At 38.1% G+C, this 18,697-nt stretch overlaps 1 protein-coding gene and 2 long non-coding RNA genes across 3 annotated transcripts in view; all 3 read left to right on the forward strand.

Moving 5' to 3' along the window:
- The first annotated feature begins 209 nt into the window (after positions 1 to 209).
- On the forward strand, positions 210 to 698 carry LOC134331702 (uncharacterized). The gene is made up of 3 exons (XR_010015151.1): positions 210 to 248; positions 333 to 388; positions 487 to 698. It is a non-coding gene; the product is annotated as an uncharacterized LOC134331702 (long non-coding RNA).
- Positions 699 to 1,032: 334 nt separating this feature from the next.
- On the forward strand, positions 1,033 to 2,207 carry LOC134331701 (uncharacterized). Its single transcript, XR_010015150.1, has 3 exons — positions 1,033 to 1,139; positions 1,822 to 1,928; positions 2,063 to 2,207. It is a non-coding gene; the product is annotated as an uncharacterized LOC134331701 (long non-coding RNA).
- An 8,114-nt stretch (positions 2,208 to 10,321) lies between these two features.
- The window catches only part of shc2 (SHC (Src homology 2 domain containing) transforming protein 2), a 42,900-nt gene continuing 34,524 nt past the window's right edge, over positions 10,322 to 18,697 (forward strand). The window contains exons 1-2 of the mRNA XM_063012760.1: positions 10,322 to 11,014; positions 11,916 to 11,986. Of these exons, the coding sequence (XP_062868830.1) occupies positions 10,322 to 11,014; positions 11,916 to 11,986 (764 nt within the window). The remainder of the gene's footprint in view (positions 11,015 to 11,915; positions 11,987 to 18,697) is intronic.

Here is an 18,697-nt window from a genome sequence, read left to right on the forward strand (position 1 = left end):
GTGCATAAACTGTGGAATATTGAGAACTGCATTGATAGTCTGAACACTTTTTAATGCCATCTCTCCAGTGATTGGTGGTGTGGTTTAACCAATTGAGCCTACTGCAGTTTTAAGTGATTTTAATGTCCCTAGATCTTATTTAATGTGTATAAATACATTTCTTTTAAACAAAAAAATCACTGTTGCAGAATGATGATGAAACAATCTCTGCTGCCTCAGAAGGGGATGATCCTGGGACGCCTTTGGAGGTACAGTATACATTGCATATGTTGAATATATTAATTGATTTCATTTGATCAACCATGATAATGTGTGTGACTGTCCTCTAACAGAATGTGACTGGTGATAACTAATCTGATGAGGGACCATCCACCTTCAGCTTGGAACAGTAAGAATATGTTCATGTCTCACCAAATATCTGAAATATTTAGAACACAAAGCTATTTATTTGACCATAACCTGGTATTTTTGTCTCTTCCTTTCAAGCTGGCTGTAAAGGATTTATACAAGGTCCACCTGCAAAAACAAATTAAAAAGTGCGATCTTCAGATGGAGCACATCAAACTTCAAATAAAACAGACAAGACTTGAGTTGCTGAAATATAAGTGAAAGTTGGGGGTAGTTGCTGTGAGTGTATATGTATATTCTTACTAAAGAATAAGGACAAGGAAATTAACTTGTTGGCATTTTTGTTTATTTTCAGGAAATAAAATTATTTAAAAATTAAGTTGTATTCAATTTATATTGTTAAGGGGCAGAAGGGTAAGGGAAAGGGTGAGAAATAATCAATTAAAGAAACAGTGATTGCAGATTGCATCTCTGACAATTCTACCATTTCTGTGGTCAGGTAGATTAAGATGAGGATCTTCCTCAGCATCTATTTGGAGTATGGCAGGGCAGGATGTTGCTCTCCTCAGATGGTGGCAACGTTGTGCAATACCACACATGCCACTATAATGTCACATGCTCTCTCTGGGCTGAGCCCCCGCAGGCACTAAAACCTGGACTTAAGGATCCCGATTGTCATTTCAACCCTTGCGCTTGGTCTGCAGAGGGCCATGTTTTCAGGGTATGGTGTCATCACATATGGCATGCAAGGATATCCTCTGTCTGCATGGAGGAGGCCATCATATTGTCCTGTAAGCACACAGGGGGTGCAGTGATTTAAAACTGAGTTCGAAAACCTAGGGAGCTGCCTTGCTGTCTACATAGGCAGCTGACTTAGTAGAGAGGATTCTAATAAGTTAGTGACTTAAAAGGCAGGTTATTTGAACGCACTACTTAGATAGCGATTCCATCGGGTTTAGCATTTCGCGTTTAGCATTTAGCATCTCGCCATTAAAACCAATAAACTGAGGTAGCATAGCACGCTAACGTCAATAACATCTCCCTTCATGTACCGATAACGGTTAAATTTCCTGACAAGTCCGAACTTGCAAATAAAAACACTCGGTACAAGTTTATACAAGTTAAAAATCAGTAATATTTTATTTACGTTTGAAAATAACTCCATTCGTTTCTCCGCCCCGTCAGCCATGAATGCTGGGATTGTCTCGATCACTAAGGCAGCGTTCGATGCTCACTCGTTCTTGAGCCAAAATAACATTGAAATATTAAGATACCTCAGAAGTGTGGATTTTAAGGCATCTAGGATTTCGAACAGCCTCCTTCTCGGGAGCGCGTACAGGATGACGTAAAATGCTGCCTATGTAGACAGCTCCCTAGCTTTTCGAACACACCCAATGTAACAATACAAATAAATGTGAACCACACTCATAGTGAAAGTTCCACAGACTTACCCTGATCACATTTATTGTATAGTGCAGACTCACGAAAAATCCTTGCATCATGCACAAAGCCTGGCCATTTGACTTCAACATTTGTAATGATGTTGGTAGCATCACATATGATCTTGATGGAAGAGAACAGTAAGTTTATTTAACATGTATTAAATGTTAGACTTTTATTTTTTTTAAAAATAGTACATTTAAGATGATCACTACCTGTATATTAATGTTGTGGAAGGATTTTCTGTTTACATAATCCCCTTCATTTTCTGCAGGTGCTTTAATTGGAATGTGGGTTCCATCCTTGCAGCCAATGACTCTTGGAAATCATGAAATATTAAATGGTGTAGAGCTATTTATCTTTCACTTCCCAATTGTTTTATCCTTTTGTAATCTTTGTTTATAAAGATAAACATGCAATTCTGTGAAACTCTTCTTTGATGTTTATTATAGGCTTATGCCCAGGGAACACCACAAAATTGTACATCAAGCGTTTTAATGCTAGGCATACTTTTCGGACGGACCAACTATATGCCTTGCCTATATGTTCAGCGCCTCCTACATTGTATAAAAAAGATCCACTGGCAAAAAACAATTGTTGGTAGGTAATGTTTGCGGAGAAATTCATCGGGAAATGAAAGTATGTCTAATTACTCGTTTTCGACGAAGAGCTCTGCGAATAATTTGCGCTTCGATATCCACTGGATCCTCAAGGAAAGGACACACCATGTTTGCATGAGAAAAGTGTGTGTAACCCAGGGTTAGGCTTAAGTTAACCTGCCAGCGAGCAGGTTAGCTTCAGAACGTAAGTTGCTATAGTAACTGACTCTGGATCTCTTTAATCTCGGTTTTTGGAATGGAAAACCTGGAGTTAACTTACCTGGTTTGATCGCTTAACCTGGGGGGTATTCCAGAAAGCGGGTTTAACAAACTTCAAACTTAACCCAGAACTCCGAGTTGACTTATCTCACCGTGTCATAACCGGAGTTTTCTGTTCCAGAAAAGCGGTTCAGGGTTAGATTACTCAACTCTGAGTAGATTGAACCCAGCAGAAGCGCGTTCACGGTTAACTCTAAACAGGCATTCTCAATGGAGTGGCGATAAATGGATTCATCATGGATGTGAATGAAAAAAAAAGTAGTCCGTAATATTTTACACCAATAAAACTGTTTATTTTAATGTTTGCATGTGCAGATCATGAAAATGTTTTAAATGTAAAAGTAATACAGCATCGTCCGTAAAAAAAGATGTCGCAAATGGCAAAAAAAAAAAGTTAGTTAAATGTGAGTTAATGCGTGAGTTTAAATTCAATAAAAAAAACTTGTTGAAACATAATTCAACATTTAGCAGAAGGATAGGGCAAAATGTTTAATATGTCAGTTTGACACGTTTTTTCCCTTTCATTTACTCAATCTAGGTGTAATCCAAGTGGAATCAGATGCACATAGCAGCAGATAAAAATAAAATACAAAAACTGTCTATGTTCAAGGCATGTTTATTACATGTAAATCATTAGTTTGTAGTGCATAAACTGTGGAATATTAAGAACTGCATTGGTACAGTCTGAACACTTTTTATTGCCATCTCTCCAGTGATTGGTGGTGTGGTTTTGAGCCTCCTGCAATTGTTAGTGATCTAAATGTCCCTAGATCCTGATGAGTATAAATAATGTTCTTTAATCCAAAAAAAACAAAACACTGTTGAAGGATGATAGAGAAACCATCTCTTCTGCCTCAAGGTGGGATGATACTGGGAGGCCTATAGAGGTACAGGATATGTTGAACATAGAGCATGGCATTTCATTTGATCTACCATGGTAATGTGTATGACTGTCCTCTAACAGAATGTGATGGGCAGTCCCGAATCAGATGAGGGACCATCCACATCCAAAGCTCAGCTTAGAACAGTAAAAATGTCTTACCAAATATCTGAAATATTGAGAACACAAAAAGCTATGTTTGATCATAACATGCTATTTTTGCCTCTTTCTTTCAAGTTGGGTGTAAATTATCTATACAAGGTCCATCTGGAGAAACAAATTGCAAAGTGTGATCCTCAGGTGGAGCATATAAAACAGACAAGGCTAGAAATTTAGTTGCTTGAATTTAAGATGGGTGTCAGTGCGAAGGGTGTATAAATATAAATGTTCTTACTAAAGAATAAGGACAAGGAAATTAACTCGTTGCACTGTTTTATTTTCAGTGATCATGCACAGAGCCTGACCATTTGGCTTCAATATTTGTAATGTGGGTAGCATCACATAAGATCTTGATGGAGAACAGTAAGTTGCAGAATGTGTATTAAATGTTACACTGTTTTATTTAAAACATTTGTTTATTTTTTAAGATAATGGTCACTACCTGTACGTGGAGGGATATTCTGTCTGCTGTTCACCTAATCCTTTTCATTTTCTGCTGGTGCTTTAATGGGAATGTGGGCTCCATCCATGCAGCCACTAACCCTTGGGAATCCTTAAGATGGTGCAGAGCAATTTTTTTTATTACTTTTCAGTTATTATTAAAGACAAACCTGCTATTCTGTGGCCTTCATCTTTGATGTTTATTACAGACAAACAAGAGTTTCAATGCTAGGCATACTTTTTGGATGGACCAACATACAAAAAAGGGAGAGCAATGCATAAAGTCTTGCAAAGAAGTGAGGGCTGATCCACAAAGTGTAATATTGCAAATGTGTAAAAAATAATACTTGAATAGACCCATAACAGGGCAGTTGCAACATTCATCGATATGTAGTAAAATCATTCTTTGACATAATTTTGCAAAGACTTTCTTGTGTACAGATAGGGTTTTCATTGATTAATGTGACTGTATATATACATACAGTATATAGGCCCTGTTTTAAGTAACAATCATGTTTGGGGTTAACTACTACAATTAATTTGAACCACAAATGATTTTAGCTTACTAAACTGTGTGTGTGTTAAAGGTATTCTATATTAATCCATAACATTCCATTCATAATGTTATAATTAATGCTATAACAAGCCTTTTTTATTAATATTGTGATTAATAATGTTGCAACTGCCCCTTGTTGCAACCGTCCCCACTCTCCCCGAATTGACTGACTGATAAAAACGGAAAGGTTCGCAAAGAAATTATTCGGGAAATGACTAATCTGAGTTTAATGACTCGTTTCCGATTAAGATCTCTTCGAATAATTAGCACGTCGGGATCCACTGGATCCTGGAGTAAAGAACACGCCAGGTTTACATGAGAAAGGTGTGTGTAACCCCGGGTTAGGTTTAAGTTAACCTGCCAGCGAGCAGGTTAGCTTCAGAGCGTAAGTTGCTATAGTAACCGACACAGGCTGTCTTTAATCTCGGTTTCTGGAACGGAAAACCCCGAGTTTTCCTTAATTCTGAGTTAACTTACCCGGTTTAATCACTTAACCCGCTTTCTGGAATACCCCCCTGCTTTCTGGAATACCCCCCAGGAGCACATGGTTGGGGTGGTTTTGTTAATAACAGCAAGTCAACACCCTTTTGTTATGATTGGCTGGTAAAGCTAATGATTCACAGCTGAATCTCACTGCAGGTTTAATGCTCAAGAAATTTAAGGACTGTGCTGTTTCAGTAGAGGCTATTTTGATCATGTATTGTAGTCATGTATGTTAAAAAACTAGGTTAAGCTTGTCTTGTTTCTAGCTCATGGATCTTGGTTGGAGAATCATGTCTTGTTTCATGACATAGCCTAGTTCATTTTGTTACCTTGCAGGGTGTAGCTTAGATTAGGGTTTAGGATCATGTTTTGTGTGTTAAGGTTAGCATTTGCATTTAGCATAGCAGTTAGCGTAAATCCTCCTTTTATACCCCCATCATGATTCCCCTATCTGTTCACTTGCTTATTGTGAAACGTTTGAAAACATTGTGACCTAAACATTTTATCAACTTTTCACTATTATTTTGGAGTGTGTTGCAAGCATCATATTCTAAATGCGTTAATTTTTACAAAATAAATAGATCAGTGAAAAGACTGAGATTTTTTTCCTTTTACTTCTGTCAGTTAAATAAAGAGAGTTAACACATCATAGATGTCATAACTTTTTTGAATATAGGATCTGTACTTAACAAAAGTGTTGAAGAATCCAATTGCCCAAGGCAGACTTCAATAGCACACTGTTGAGCAGAAACTACTGCTTTATAGTGTGAGCAATCTGACAAGTTGGAAAAAAAACAAAAAGGGTTAAAGTCTGAAAGGAGAGGTTTTGCAGTGGGGAAAAAAGTAAACAAAGTACACACAAGTAACTAAGTGGATGACACTGTTTCTCAGTGGGTAGCACTGTTGCCTCACAGCAAGGATCGATTCCCAGGTGGAGCGGTCTGAATCCTTTCTGTGTGGAGGTGAGAGTGGAATACAGAGCAAAACTGTAACTGAGTAGGGCTTCCAGCTATTTGATGCACTATGATGTGCAATCACAGACCAATACTTCTCTCTCCAGCCTTAACTATAAAAAGAGTATTTTTTTTTTTTTTTTTTTTAAAGCTGTAAACCAGTTATTATTTGCTTTTAAGTTTAACTTTCACTAAATGTAAGGTTTAGTTTTTGACTTGACTTTTTATTTTAGAATTTACTTTTAGACTTTCCTATTTAAAGAGACCTCTAAATCAAGAAGGTGAATGCCACACTGGACATCTAATTTACTGGCTGTGTCAAGCACAATGCAAGACTCAGTAATGATTCAAACCTATAATGCTCAAGTGGTACAGCAGTAAAACATGCTAGTCCACTAACGGCTGGTTGGGCATATACACATACATGATTGGCTGTGGGAGGGGGCTGGCAGAATAGAGATGCATCTTTTTCAGTGTGCCCAATCCCAAACAAGAAGAGCATCCAATGTCAAACTGTGCTAAATTAAGTATGCAGAACAGAATGATCTGCTGTGGTGATTACATTGTTCCTGTAGCCCGTTCAAGGCCTTCAGCAAAGCACAATGTTTCACTGTAGTTAGGTGCACTTTCTTCATAGGCTTCAGTTTGTTGTCTAAAACGTTATACACATTGCCAAGGAATTTGGTTAGTTTGGTTTCAGGATTGTGGTTTGTCTGTGTAGGTTCAGTTGCTCTTTTTTAAGCAGTTGGGTCCTCCTTGGCCTTTGCCTATAGAGCCCTGTTTTGTTTAGTCCGCAGCTTTTTGTACAAGTTGCCATCACCATCACTCTAGATGTCTCCAGCTCACCCTGAAGTTGTACGTGATTTCTTTGCCACATTTTGCCACTTGAACTTATAGTAATATAAAGTCATACACTATGTCTTATATGATATCAGAGGCAATTGAAAAAGTATTTGGACGCCAACAATTGCATGACCAAATGTATACGGACACCACCAGTTGCATGACCAAAGGTATTTGAGTGCCACCAACTGCATGACCAACGATAGCTTGGGCACACACACAAACACCTACCTAGGCAAAAGTATTCAAACACCGAAAGTATTTGGACACCACCAACTACATCACCAAAAGTATTAGTACACCACCAATTGTTTGACCAAAAGTATTCAAACACCCACCAACTACATGATCGAAAGTATTCAGATGCCACCAATTGCATGACTAAAAGTATTCGGACTCCACCAACTGCATGACCAAAAATATTTGGACGCCACCAACTGCGTGACCAAAAGTATTTGGACACCACCAATTGCACCAACAAATGTATTTGGACACCATCAAGTGCATGATTAAACGTATTTGGAAACCACTAATTTCACAAACAAATGTATTTGGACACCACCAAGTGCATGATTAAAAGTATTTGGACTCGACAAATTGCATGACCAAAAGTTCTTGAACGCCACCAACTACATGACCAACAATAGCTTGGACACACACACAGACACCTGCCTGAGCAAAAGTTTTCACACACCCACCAAAAGTATTTGGGCACCACCAACGACATGACCAAAAGCATTCACACACCCACCAACTACATTACCAAAAGTATTCGGATGCCACCAAGTGCATAACCAAAAGTATTCAGACACCACCAACTGCATGACCAAAAGTATTTTGACACAGCCAGCTGCATGACCAAAAGTATTTGGACGCCACCAACTACTTGACAAAAAGTATTCAGACGCTACCAACTGCATAGCCAAAAGTATTCGGAAGCCACTGTCTACATGATCAAAAGTATTCATACACAACCAAGTACATAATTAAAAGTATTTGGACACCACCAAGTGCATGACCAAAAGTATTCGGACACCACCAACTGCATGACCAAAAGTATTTTGGCATGGCCAACTGCATGATCAAAAGTATTTGGATGCCACCAACTCCATGACCAAAAGTGTTGTGTCACTTTAAATGTTCTTAACTGGGAGCCGCAATTATTGTAAAAGATAATAATAATATTATTATTATTGATATTATAATGATAAAATACTAACAATACTAAAATGAAGAACATTGTAAACAACATGCTTTACAAAAAGTATAAATTATTATATACTATAATATAAAAGTATAATTATTATATACTACTGTATATAGATTATTGTAATTATTATATAGAATTTAATTTAAAAAGTAAGATTAACAGAAGATTTATACACTGGAAGTTTTGCCATGTATAGCCCATTTTCTTCAAACGTTTGTGACACCCTAGATTTTGGACTAGTTTTAGCTTCTGAAGAGTGGTTTTAGACAGAGCTTTGGCTGGATATTTTGCTGGACATGGCAACCCTGTGTGTCATTATTCATACAGTAAGAGTTAGTGGCACTAACTGACGCATGTAAACTTGCATCAGGCAAAAGGGCTATAGTTTACACAAATTCTCACTTGTGTTTGGGCTGGCCCATGACTTTAAGCACTTGTGGAGACATAGAGGTTTTCTGATGGCTGCAGGTACCCCAGCTAGGAAGGCAGATTTGGTACAGAATCTTTTGGAGGTAGTTCACTTACCCACAGATTTAGCTATTGTAAAAGCACAGGGCAATATATTTGTTGATAAAGCAGCAACAAGAGCAAGTTTTTACCACCAGCATGCATTGCATCATTCACGAACACAGAGTGTAGTTGTAATGACATCTATTCTTGAACTACAGTCTGACTCTTCAAACTCTGGACATGGCTGAATTCAGGTGCAAAAGTTGCCCCAGACAGTCTCTGGATCAAAGGGAAAAAACTTGTTGCACATGCATCATTACTTTCTTAGCTAGCTACACAAATACATTCCTTAGGCCACATTGGGATGGCAAAGATGCTTAATCAATTTTCACATTCGTAGTGGAATGATATTACCTAAATATGAGTGAAAACAAAATGCTATAATAGTCAAATTTTCTTGTTGGATTGAAGGCTATCCAACTTCTAAATGCACTGCTGCACACACTGCTATAACCTCAGATCAGAAAAAGTTGGGACAGCATGGAAAATGCAAATAATAAAAAAAGTTTTTTACATTTACTTTGACTGTTATTTCATTGCAGACAGTATGAACCTGAGATATTTCATGTTTTGTCTGGCGTTTTGTCAAAGTGTCTTCAAGTCCGCGTGGGAATATAGATAACAGCACCATGCCAGTTTGACAGCAGTGTTGTTTGAGAGGATAAAGGTCACTTACATTTGTTTTTAGAATGTTTTCAGTTCTAAATTGCCCCTGTCACAACTTTTTGTAATATATTGTAACAATAAATTTCAGAAATTAACAATAACTTGTTAAGGTAAAACAATAAAGGCTATACCTTAACATTTAATGTGTTTTTAATACAGGTCAACTTGAATTTACACATTACAGCTTTCTGTTGTTTGCATTTGACATACTGTTCCAACATTTCTGGAATTAAGGTTTGCATATTTAAATCATTTTTATTTAGCTTGAAGGATACATTAGACCAATACTGGGAAAGCATCCAAAAATAGATAGTAAAGCTTTTTACTGTAAGAGGGTGTGCACATTTATGCAACCACAATATTTTAGTTTTTTCCTGCTGTAAATAATGTATATATGTATGTAAATACTTTATAACTGTACTATATTTTAATTCTTATTAGTGCATTCCATTGATGATATTGCACTTTAAATATCATTAATTTACTATTGTTTTATCTGTATTGTAGACACGCTTGAGTTCCTTCTTTGTAATGCAGTACATAATGCTATGTTGGATGAAGTGTGTGTGAGTGTTTGTGTGGGAGGTGGATGCTGGGAGGAGGTGCTTAGGCACATGTTTTCGCTAATGGCGTTCGCTAATGGCGTGCAGCTGGGCAGGGCTGATAGATAGACAATAACACCATGACATCACCGAGGGAGGAAAAGCAGGAAAGTAATTGAGCCACTCTATAGGAGAGGCTGGCAGTTAAAGAGCAGAGAGAGGAAGGCATGGCGAAAAACATGTATGTGTAGGCAGGGAAAAACACTGCATTCATTTTAAAAAGAAGATTGTTAAAGGATTTGGCAGCTCTTTCTTTACTTGTCTTCTATCTCTTTCCTCTCTTGTCTTTTGGCTTGTCTTTTTGCAGAAATCTCCTTACCACTGCCTTCTGCACTGAGTTGCTTCTCCGGGCATGCTACTTAAGCCCAAATATGGCCGCTTTCGCAACGACTCTGTGACTTCCTCTGATGATCTGATGCAGAGCTTAGCAATGAGTGGCAAGGTAATGGGTCCTTCTTCTGTTCCGGACTCACCACTGCCATCCGAGGAGCCGACTGCCATTCCTCCGCCCGTAGTACAGCCACTGACTGAATCTACAGGCATGGACGTTGAGCCGGACAGCACCACTACCTTTTGCATGCTTATTCCTAAAATGCCTCAGTGGAAGTTCTCCAACTCATTGCTTAGTCGCAGCCCATCTAGCAGTAGCTCTGGTTCGAGTTGTAGCAAGGATTCTGGCAAAGCCTCCACAACTGAAGCATCTTCAGCCTCCTCTTGTATAGCCGTAGCTGCCAGTGGACCTGTGGCCAGTCTTGCTGCTGTCCTCAACTCCTGTGACCCTGTGTGTGTGGGTCCCTGTTCCCTGCAGGCCATTAGCAGGCAGAGGGCTGTGGTTGGTTCCACCAGTCTTAGAGGATCCAGAGGCATGGGAACTGAGGAGGGGAGTGCAGGTGGTGGAAGCTTTCAAAACAAGACCAAAGTGGAGGGCCTGTGGCTGGGTGGAGAAGACCTTAGTAACAAAGGTAGCTTTATCCATAAGCCCTCCCAGGGCTGGTTGGACCCAGACAAGAAGATCGGCAGCACAGGGGCCTCCTACATTGTCAGAGTAAGTAATTATTCTTATTAGAATTTAATAGCTCATAGTAAAGTCATGCAATATTTTAGTAATCCCGTAAGAAAAAAAAAGATGTTTAAATAACACATCTATTGTGTTTTATTGAAGAAGAAATATGATATTTGAAAATTATTTAGAATTTTAAACTACGGTATTGTTATTGTTCCAAGTTTTCATACAAGTACCTTGCTGTATTATGTTGATTGTGTCTTATTTATTGCTGTAGAAAATTACGTTTGCTATAGTCTTCACATTTGCTATAACCTTCATGCTTCTTTGTAGTCTATGAAATTTTGCTACAGATGGCAGACTGCTTAACGTTGATGCCTGTTACATTAACTCAAAATGACTACTTACTACCTTTTATTCTCATTCTATAATTTGATGGTCAGCAGTGGATAGTGTGTGATGTAGGCCCACAGTAAAAAATAACCATTACTATGGGTGCTCCGGTGGAGCAGCAGTAAAACATGCTAGCTCCTCAGTGCTGAGATCTCAAGTTTGCAAGTTTGAATCCCATCTCTGCTACCAGCTGAGACCATGGAAATAGACAATGGAAAAAAAGAATTTAATACCCACAAATTAGTATAAATGTGTACGTTGATGCAATAACCTTGTTTGCAATAACAGCTTCAAGACACTGCAGCATTATTATACAGAACTTTATTTATTTTTATGTAACCTTTACAAATATACATATTTTTTTTAAATATTGTGACTGAATACTATATAGTAAATATTTGCTTATGCTTAAGTACAATAACTTAAAAAATTAAAGTTTATCAACTTCCTTAGACACTTATAATGAATACTTAGGTTATTTAAAAATTGATAAATAAAATAATAAATATTGGTTACATTAATAATTTGTTTATTTTGTGTAACTCTGCAGTATATGGGCTGCATTGAGGTTCTCAAATCAATGCGTTCCTTGGACTTTACTACAAGAACACAGGTGACTAGGTAAGATACCTGGCTTGAAGCAGGGCTTGGCCTTTAAGTGCTTTAATAACTTTTTTTTTACCGTCTTCTTTCGAGGAACACATAAGTCACTGATTTGTATTAAGGTAGCAACATTTAATCATTTAGGTAACTTCATAATTGCTTGCATTATCCAATCTTATTTAATATTACTGTATATTACTATCTAATAACGCCAATACTGTGCATACTGTTGGGATTCACTTTTTATGTAAAAACATGCATGAATACAAAGTAATTGCTCCTAACCCAGTTATGTGTTTCTATTTGAAAGGTTATGTGCATATAGTACTATGAAAGTATTTGACATTTTCAGATTTTTTTTATTTTTATGTATTAGTCAGTTTTTTAGACCAAAATGAACCAATCAGAATGTAAATTAAAACAGACAACCAAACCATGTAACCAGATCATGTAATTTGATGAATAAACATAACACCAATTGGCTTAGTATTTTTCCTCTTACTCAAACTATCAATTTATCAAATTGTATTAATAATTGGCTTTAATTAGATAACACACACAGGCATGGTTACTGCAACTGTGTAAAATTAAAACATCACTTAAATAAAACCTTGTCACCTTAACAAGCAGCATGCAAGCTGAGTTGCCTCATGTTTTCTCTCAAACCTTTTTGTTTGACAAATATGCAAAAATAGAGGCAATCAGGTGGAGACAAAGATCTTTTTATGGCACTGTATGTACAGTATATCTGTGTATTTTCATTAGTGTTTTCCAGTGAAAATGGTGCAATCCTTTTATGGCTCCTGACTATTGATTGGTAGTAACCCAATCCCTCTTGCCCATGTTGGTCTTAAGTGCTTCCAGAACAGAGCAGATGCAGGCATTTATTATTGATGATGCTGGTTAATGACTTAAGCTCTGGAAAGTGCTCTGACAATGGTAAAAGAAATGAAAAAATAGGATTGTGGACTAAAGAATGAGTGGATGTTAAAAGAAGAGATGAAATGTGGTAGTAGTGGAAGTAAAGGATACAGAGGGAAGCCTTAAGGAAGATTTGCATAGGAGTAGTTTTTATTTTTTCCCCCCAAAACAAAGTAATAATATAAACTGGTTGTTATGCAGAAACAAGCTGGTAGAGTCTTATGCGAACAAAATATTTATTCTGATAGTTTAACAATCCAAACACAACACTCATAGGTCATCAATAAAAAACAAATTGTAAATTGTAACAGGACGGGTTGCTCCTCCAAGTGCTGTCCAAGTGCACCAATTAATCCAAGTGTCACAAATAAATTAATTAATCCATAACCACAAATAAATGTGTTGTCCAAAAAAGGAAACAAAGTAACTAATGAAAGACACAAAACATCCGCATCCTTTAACTGAGAAGGTAGATAAGAAAGGGACAGTGCAGAACTGAGGGAAAAGGCAGGTTGCAGAACAAAGAAGCTGGCAATTTTGTAGGGAAGAAGTTAAGATATATTGAAACACTCCCACCTGGCAGGTGGGCTTGTTACACTAAATATAAATACATACCAACTGACGTTGCATTTCAAGGTGCCACTGTATATGTATCTCTAAAATCTTAATTATACACATTTATGCAGCTTGCCCATGCATACCATGACGGTTACTGTCTTTTTGCGTTTGTAAAAACATTTTTTTTTTCAACTTTGGCACAGAGAACTTGAGCTTGGGCCACGAGAACTAATTTATGTTTCTTTCTCTTTGCATAATATAGTTTCGGGTTGCATTTCCTGAAGCAGAAGATGTTTTTTTTATGTATTGGAGACATGTGGTTATATTTATCACAGTGGCATAAAGGTTTCTCATGCAGCACCATCTGAGGGCTCAAAGTATATCCACATGTAACAGTTCAGTTTTCTCTGAATTCTTTAAATTTTTTACACTATTATGCACAATAATAATGTCAGACTGGATTTTTTGCGACCTTGCATTGAGAAAGGAATTGTTCTTTTCATTTATTGTTCTTTTTAAACTGACAACCTACAATAAGTGGTGAGCTACAATCACTGATGGTAATCTGACCAAATTTTTTAGTAACGAGTAATCTAACGCGTTACTATTTCCAATCCAGTAATCAGATTAAAGTTACTTATCCAAATTACTGTCCGTTACTATTTTTTTCATTTTCCTTAGTAAAAAGATATATTTTTGCTTTCTTCTTGCGTCTCGGGGGGTGACGTCTGTCCTATGCGACAACTAAGTCACGGGCTGCGTCCGGAATCGCATACTTAGTAGTATACACTTAGAAGTATGCACTACTCGGCTGGTAAAGAAGTACATCTTACCAACGTCAAGTGATGACGTGAGGACGTGATGACGTAATATCACCATAGTTACAGACTCATTACAAACCCCACTCGCCAAAATTTAGGATATTTATCGTCTTTTTGTTATTTATTTGTCTTTAAAATTTTTTATTTTATTTATCTTACTTACACTTGTGAACAGAGGACTCCGTTTTCCGCTATCTATCTTGTTTCTTATTCCGCTTCAATCGCCTACGCAGCTCCAGTTGCATTATGGGATACATTAGCGGACCGCATTATATAACTAATAAAGTAACTTGTAATCTAACTTAGTTACTTTATGGATTACTTGATTTTAAAAGTAACTAAGTTACTTTTTAAAGGAGTAATCAGTAATCAGATTACTTTTTCAAGGTAACTATGCCATCACTGGCTACAATCCATGTTTGCGTGCAAGATGGTGGATCCTTTTTTATTCTTAATCAGGATACCATGACCAACTTCATTTTGATGTAGAATGTTTAAAAATGTTTAAAAAAACTTTAACATTCCATAAAGTTTTCACTCATTTTGCAACTGTCACAACTTTTTTTGTATGTGTAGCAGGCAAGTTTGTTCAAAGGTTGAAGAGAAATCACACCTGATACCTGTTTCTTTATTGCATTTATACATTTATATATACTTCCTCTAGCCAAAAGGGACTGTTGAGGTTGTTTTAGACAAGGTGGTACATGTCGTTGGCTTACCAGTGATCTGGTGTCGGATCAGGAACCCTGGTTCACAGGCCAGTTTTGGAAGCCAGGTGTTCTGCCCGCTTATAGAGCCCTCCGTCAGCCAGTCTTCTGGATTCCACCCTCAATTCAATAAGCAGACAGAGGCTTAAGCAAAATCTTAAATGGATGCTCCGGTGTCTGGCCTTGACCAACCCAACTTTTTGGTCAAAACATTTATTTTGAGTCGAATACGTTTGCGACACCTTGTGGCACTTTGCCATCCATATTTTTGCTGTCCCTTTTTGAGTGCCAGTTTGGGTATCCACCAGCCATGTTACCAGAGCAGGAGGCAGACATTGGCGTTCTGTGTATGCAATGCTTCATTAAGCTCTACAAGAGAGTTTGAAAGAAGGCCTGTAGTATCCTCTGAGCCACCACCCTATCTAGAATGGCTGCTGCCAATGAGAGGAGGCACGTGAGTCCTTATTTTGCTCAGGACAAGAAGTCTGGTTGTCTGCTAAGGATCTTTCCCCTGTCATGGAATCTGGTAGCTTACATGCTCCAGCTACACTGATCTTTACTTCTATGAATCCGTCATGCCAGGCACACATTCAAAATGACCATTTCATTTATTCATCCGTTCATTGTTTGTTTTACCACTACTTTATCCTGGTCAGGGTCAGGGTGAGTGTTTCATTTTTATACCAATTGCTCTTTCTCTCTGCTCTTGTGACAGCGCCTCAGATTTCTCCACTGTTGCAACACACCTTGAACTCATTTTTGAGTTTACATAGCACATCACAGCTAAAGCAACTTAAGATCCCAATCGTTTGATTTTATTGTATTCCAACTTTAGGTCATACAGACTTGCAGTAGGTATTAAGATTAGCAATATATGTAGAGACTGAATAACCCTGACATGGCAGTATTACAGAATATCCTATGAATACTATATAATTCATTTTGCTCAAATGTCTGTGGGGCATTGACCAGTTAATTTCTACTAAATTGCAAATTAAGTTCCTCTACCACAGACTTGCTTATAACAAGTGGTGGACTAGTTGGCACAGACAGTGGTGAACTAGGACTAGGTGTAATGGGACATTCAGCATGCTCAGGAAACAGTAAACATGGAGCAGCGCCCTGTAGTTCCAAAATAACTACAAAGACCAATCACAGCCATGCACATTCAACACCTGGACTCAGCAGTATTTTAGCTTGATCAGTCTTTGTCTAAAGACTGAGCTGGTAAGGTCATTTTACGGTGAAATTGCTACTTTAAAGACAAACGATTGAAGAACAGAAATGTAAGATAAAAGAAACAAATTATTAATGGAAAAAAAATTACAGAAAGCTCTAACTTAGCTTAAATGTGAGCAGTTTTGTCAGGCTGTACAGAGGGCTGCTTACATCCAACTTCTACCTCCAATGACAGAAGCACAAATTCACTTCCATCAACTCTCCCACTTTTCATCTTCACTAGCCATTCGGTTAAATACACCTTTTAATAAATTGACTGGGCCCATTTTTATGTACGATCACAACCCCCTTACAGAAAGACTTGGCCATTGAAATGGACCCAGCAGATGGGGTTAAGGAGGCTTTTGAGGAACATGGCTCTACTTTGCTCCAACATGCCCAGGTACTACAACAGATAATGGATTGGTTAGAGACTATAAGCCAATCTCAATCTGTGTCCACACTTGGCCTGCACCAGCACCAGAGTGCTATGATGAGGAACTGAAACATTTTGCTGCAGTGTTCACTAGCTAATTAAGCTACAGCCTTCCCCTTTGAGCATTTAAAAGCCACCCAAATAATTGCACTCCTCTACATGAGAGCACTAACATGGGCTTTAGCCATATGGGAAAACAGACCCGACATGTGCTCGTACATTGATAGTTTCTTCACTGAGCTCAGGCAAACTTTTTTTACTGCTCAGTGGCAGGGAGAGAATCCACTTTGCACCATCTCCACATCTGACATGGTTACTACTACATTGTCTATTATGCCATAAAGTTTTGCACCCTAGTAGCAGAAAGTGGTTGGAACACCTTCCAGGTGGGGTTATTTGATGACCTTAATGATGAGCTGGCCACCAGAGACCCACCCTTCTTCTCTTGACTTGTAATATGATATAGCCATCCACCTAGATAGTTGCCTACGGGAACGTCAGCTGAGTTGATGGGCCAAGACCTTGTGGCGGCTGAGACCTAAGTCCAGGCCACCCCCACCAGCCCTGCCAGCCTTGTCCAGGTCCACCAGTACAGAAGATGAGGCAATGCGATTAGGGAATACTAATACAGAAACTTGGAGCAATCTGTAACACATTTAAATTCCAGAAGGTAATTGATAAAAAAAAAAAGTGTCATGTCAGCCCCAGTGCTTAGACCACAGACCACTTTCATCTTCGGGGTAGCCTTGAATGTATGGGTTGGAACAGTTCTTTCTCCAACAATGTACAACCCCAAATCCGAAAAAGTTGGGGCAGAATGGAAAAAGCAAATAATAAAAAAACACAGTTTCTTACATTTACTTTGACTTGTATTTGATTGCAGACAGGATGAACCTACGATATTTCATGTTTTATCTGCTCAACTTCATTTCATTTATTAATAAATCTTCATTTCTGCATTTCAGGTATGCAACACATTCCAAAAATAGTTGGGACGGTAAAGCATTTACCACTTTGTAATGCTATTTCTTTTCACCACACTCAAAAGACGTTTTGGCACCGAGGATACAAAGCGATTTAGTGTTTCAGGTTTTATTTTGTCCCATTCTTCCTGCAAACATGTCTTAAGATGTGCAACAGTACAGGGTCGTCGTTGTCGCATTTTCCCTTTCAAAATTCTCTATAGGGGGCAGGTCAGGACTGCAGGCAGGCCAGTCCAGTACCCGTACACTCTTCTTCTGCAGCCATGCCTTTGTAATGTGTGCAGCATGTGGTTTTGCATGTTTTGTCTTGTTGAAAAATGCATGAATGTCCCTGGAAAAGATGACGTCTTAAAGGCAGCATATGTTGCTCTAAGATCTCAATGTACTTTTCTTCTTCTGTGCTTCTTTTTTGCACAGTAAAGTTTTAAGTGGCATTTGTGCATGTAACTCCGTATTGTAGTGCTTGACAAAGATTTGCCAAAGTAATCCCTCACCCATGTGGTAATATCAGCTATTGTTGAGTGGCGGGTCTTGATGCAGTGCCATCTGAGGGATTGAAGATCACAGGCGTTCATCTTCAGCTTGCGCCCTTGGCCTTTACGCACTGAAATTCCTCCTGATTCCTTGAATCGTTTAATGATATTATGCACTGCAGAGGAATAAATATGCAAATCCCCTCCAATCTTTTTTAAAGGTACATTGTTTGTAAACAATTTAATAATTTTCTCACACATTTGTTGAGAAACTGGAGATCCTCTGATCATCTTTGCTCATCAAAGCATGCCTTTCCTGGATACTGCTTTTGTACCAAACCATGATTACAATAACCTGTTGACAACACCTGTTTAAAATCGCATAATTATTTTGTTTTTTCACCTCATTACTAGCCCTAAATTGCCCCCGTCCCAACTTTTTTTGGAATGTGTTGCAGGCCTGAAATGCAGGAATGAAGGTTTATAAATAAATGAAATGAAGTTGACCAGATAAAACATGAAATATCTCAGGTTCATCTTGTCTGCAATCAAATAAAAGTCAAAGTAAATGTAGGGGACACCATACTGTCCCAACTTTTTCTGATTTGGGGT

The sequence above is a fragment of the Trichomycterus rosablanca genome, chromosome 17 (genome assembly GCF_030014385.1).
Source record: "Trichomycterus rosablanca isolate fTriRos1 chromosome 17, fTriRos1.hap1, whole genome shotgun sequence".
Classification (NCBI taxonomy): Eukaryota; Metazoa; Chordata; class Actinopteri; order Siluriformes; family Trichomycteridae; genus Trichomycterus; species Trichomycterus rosablanca.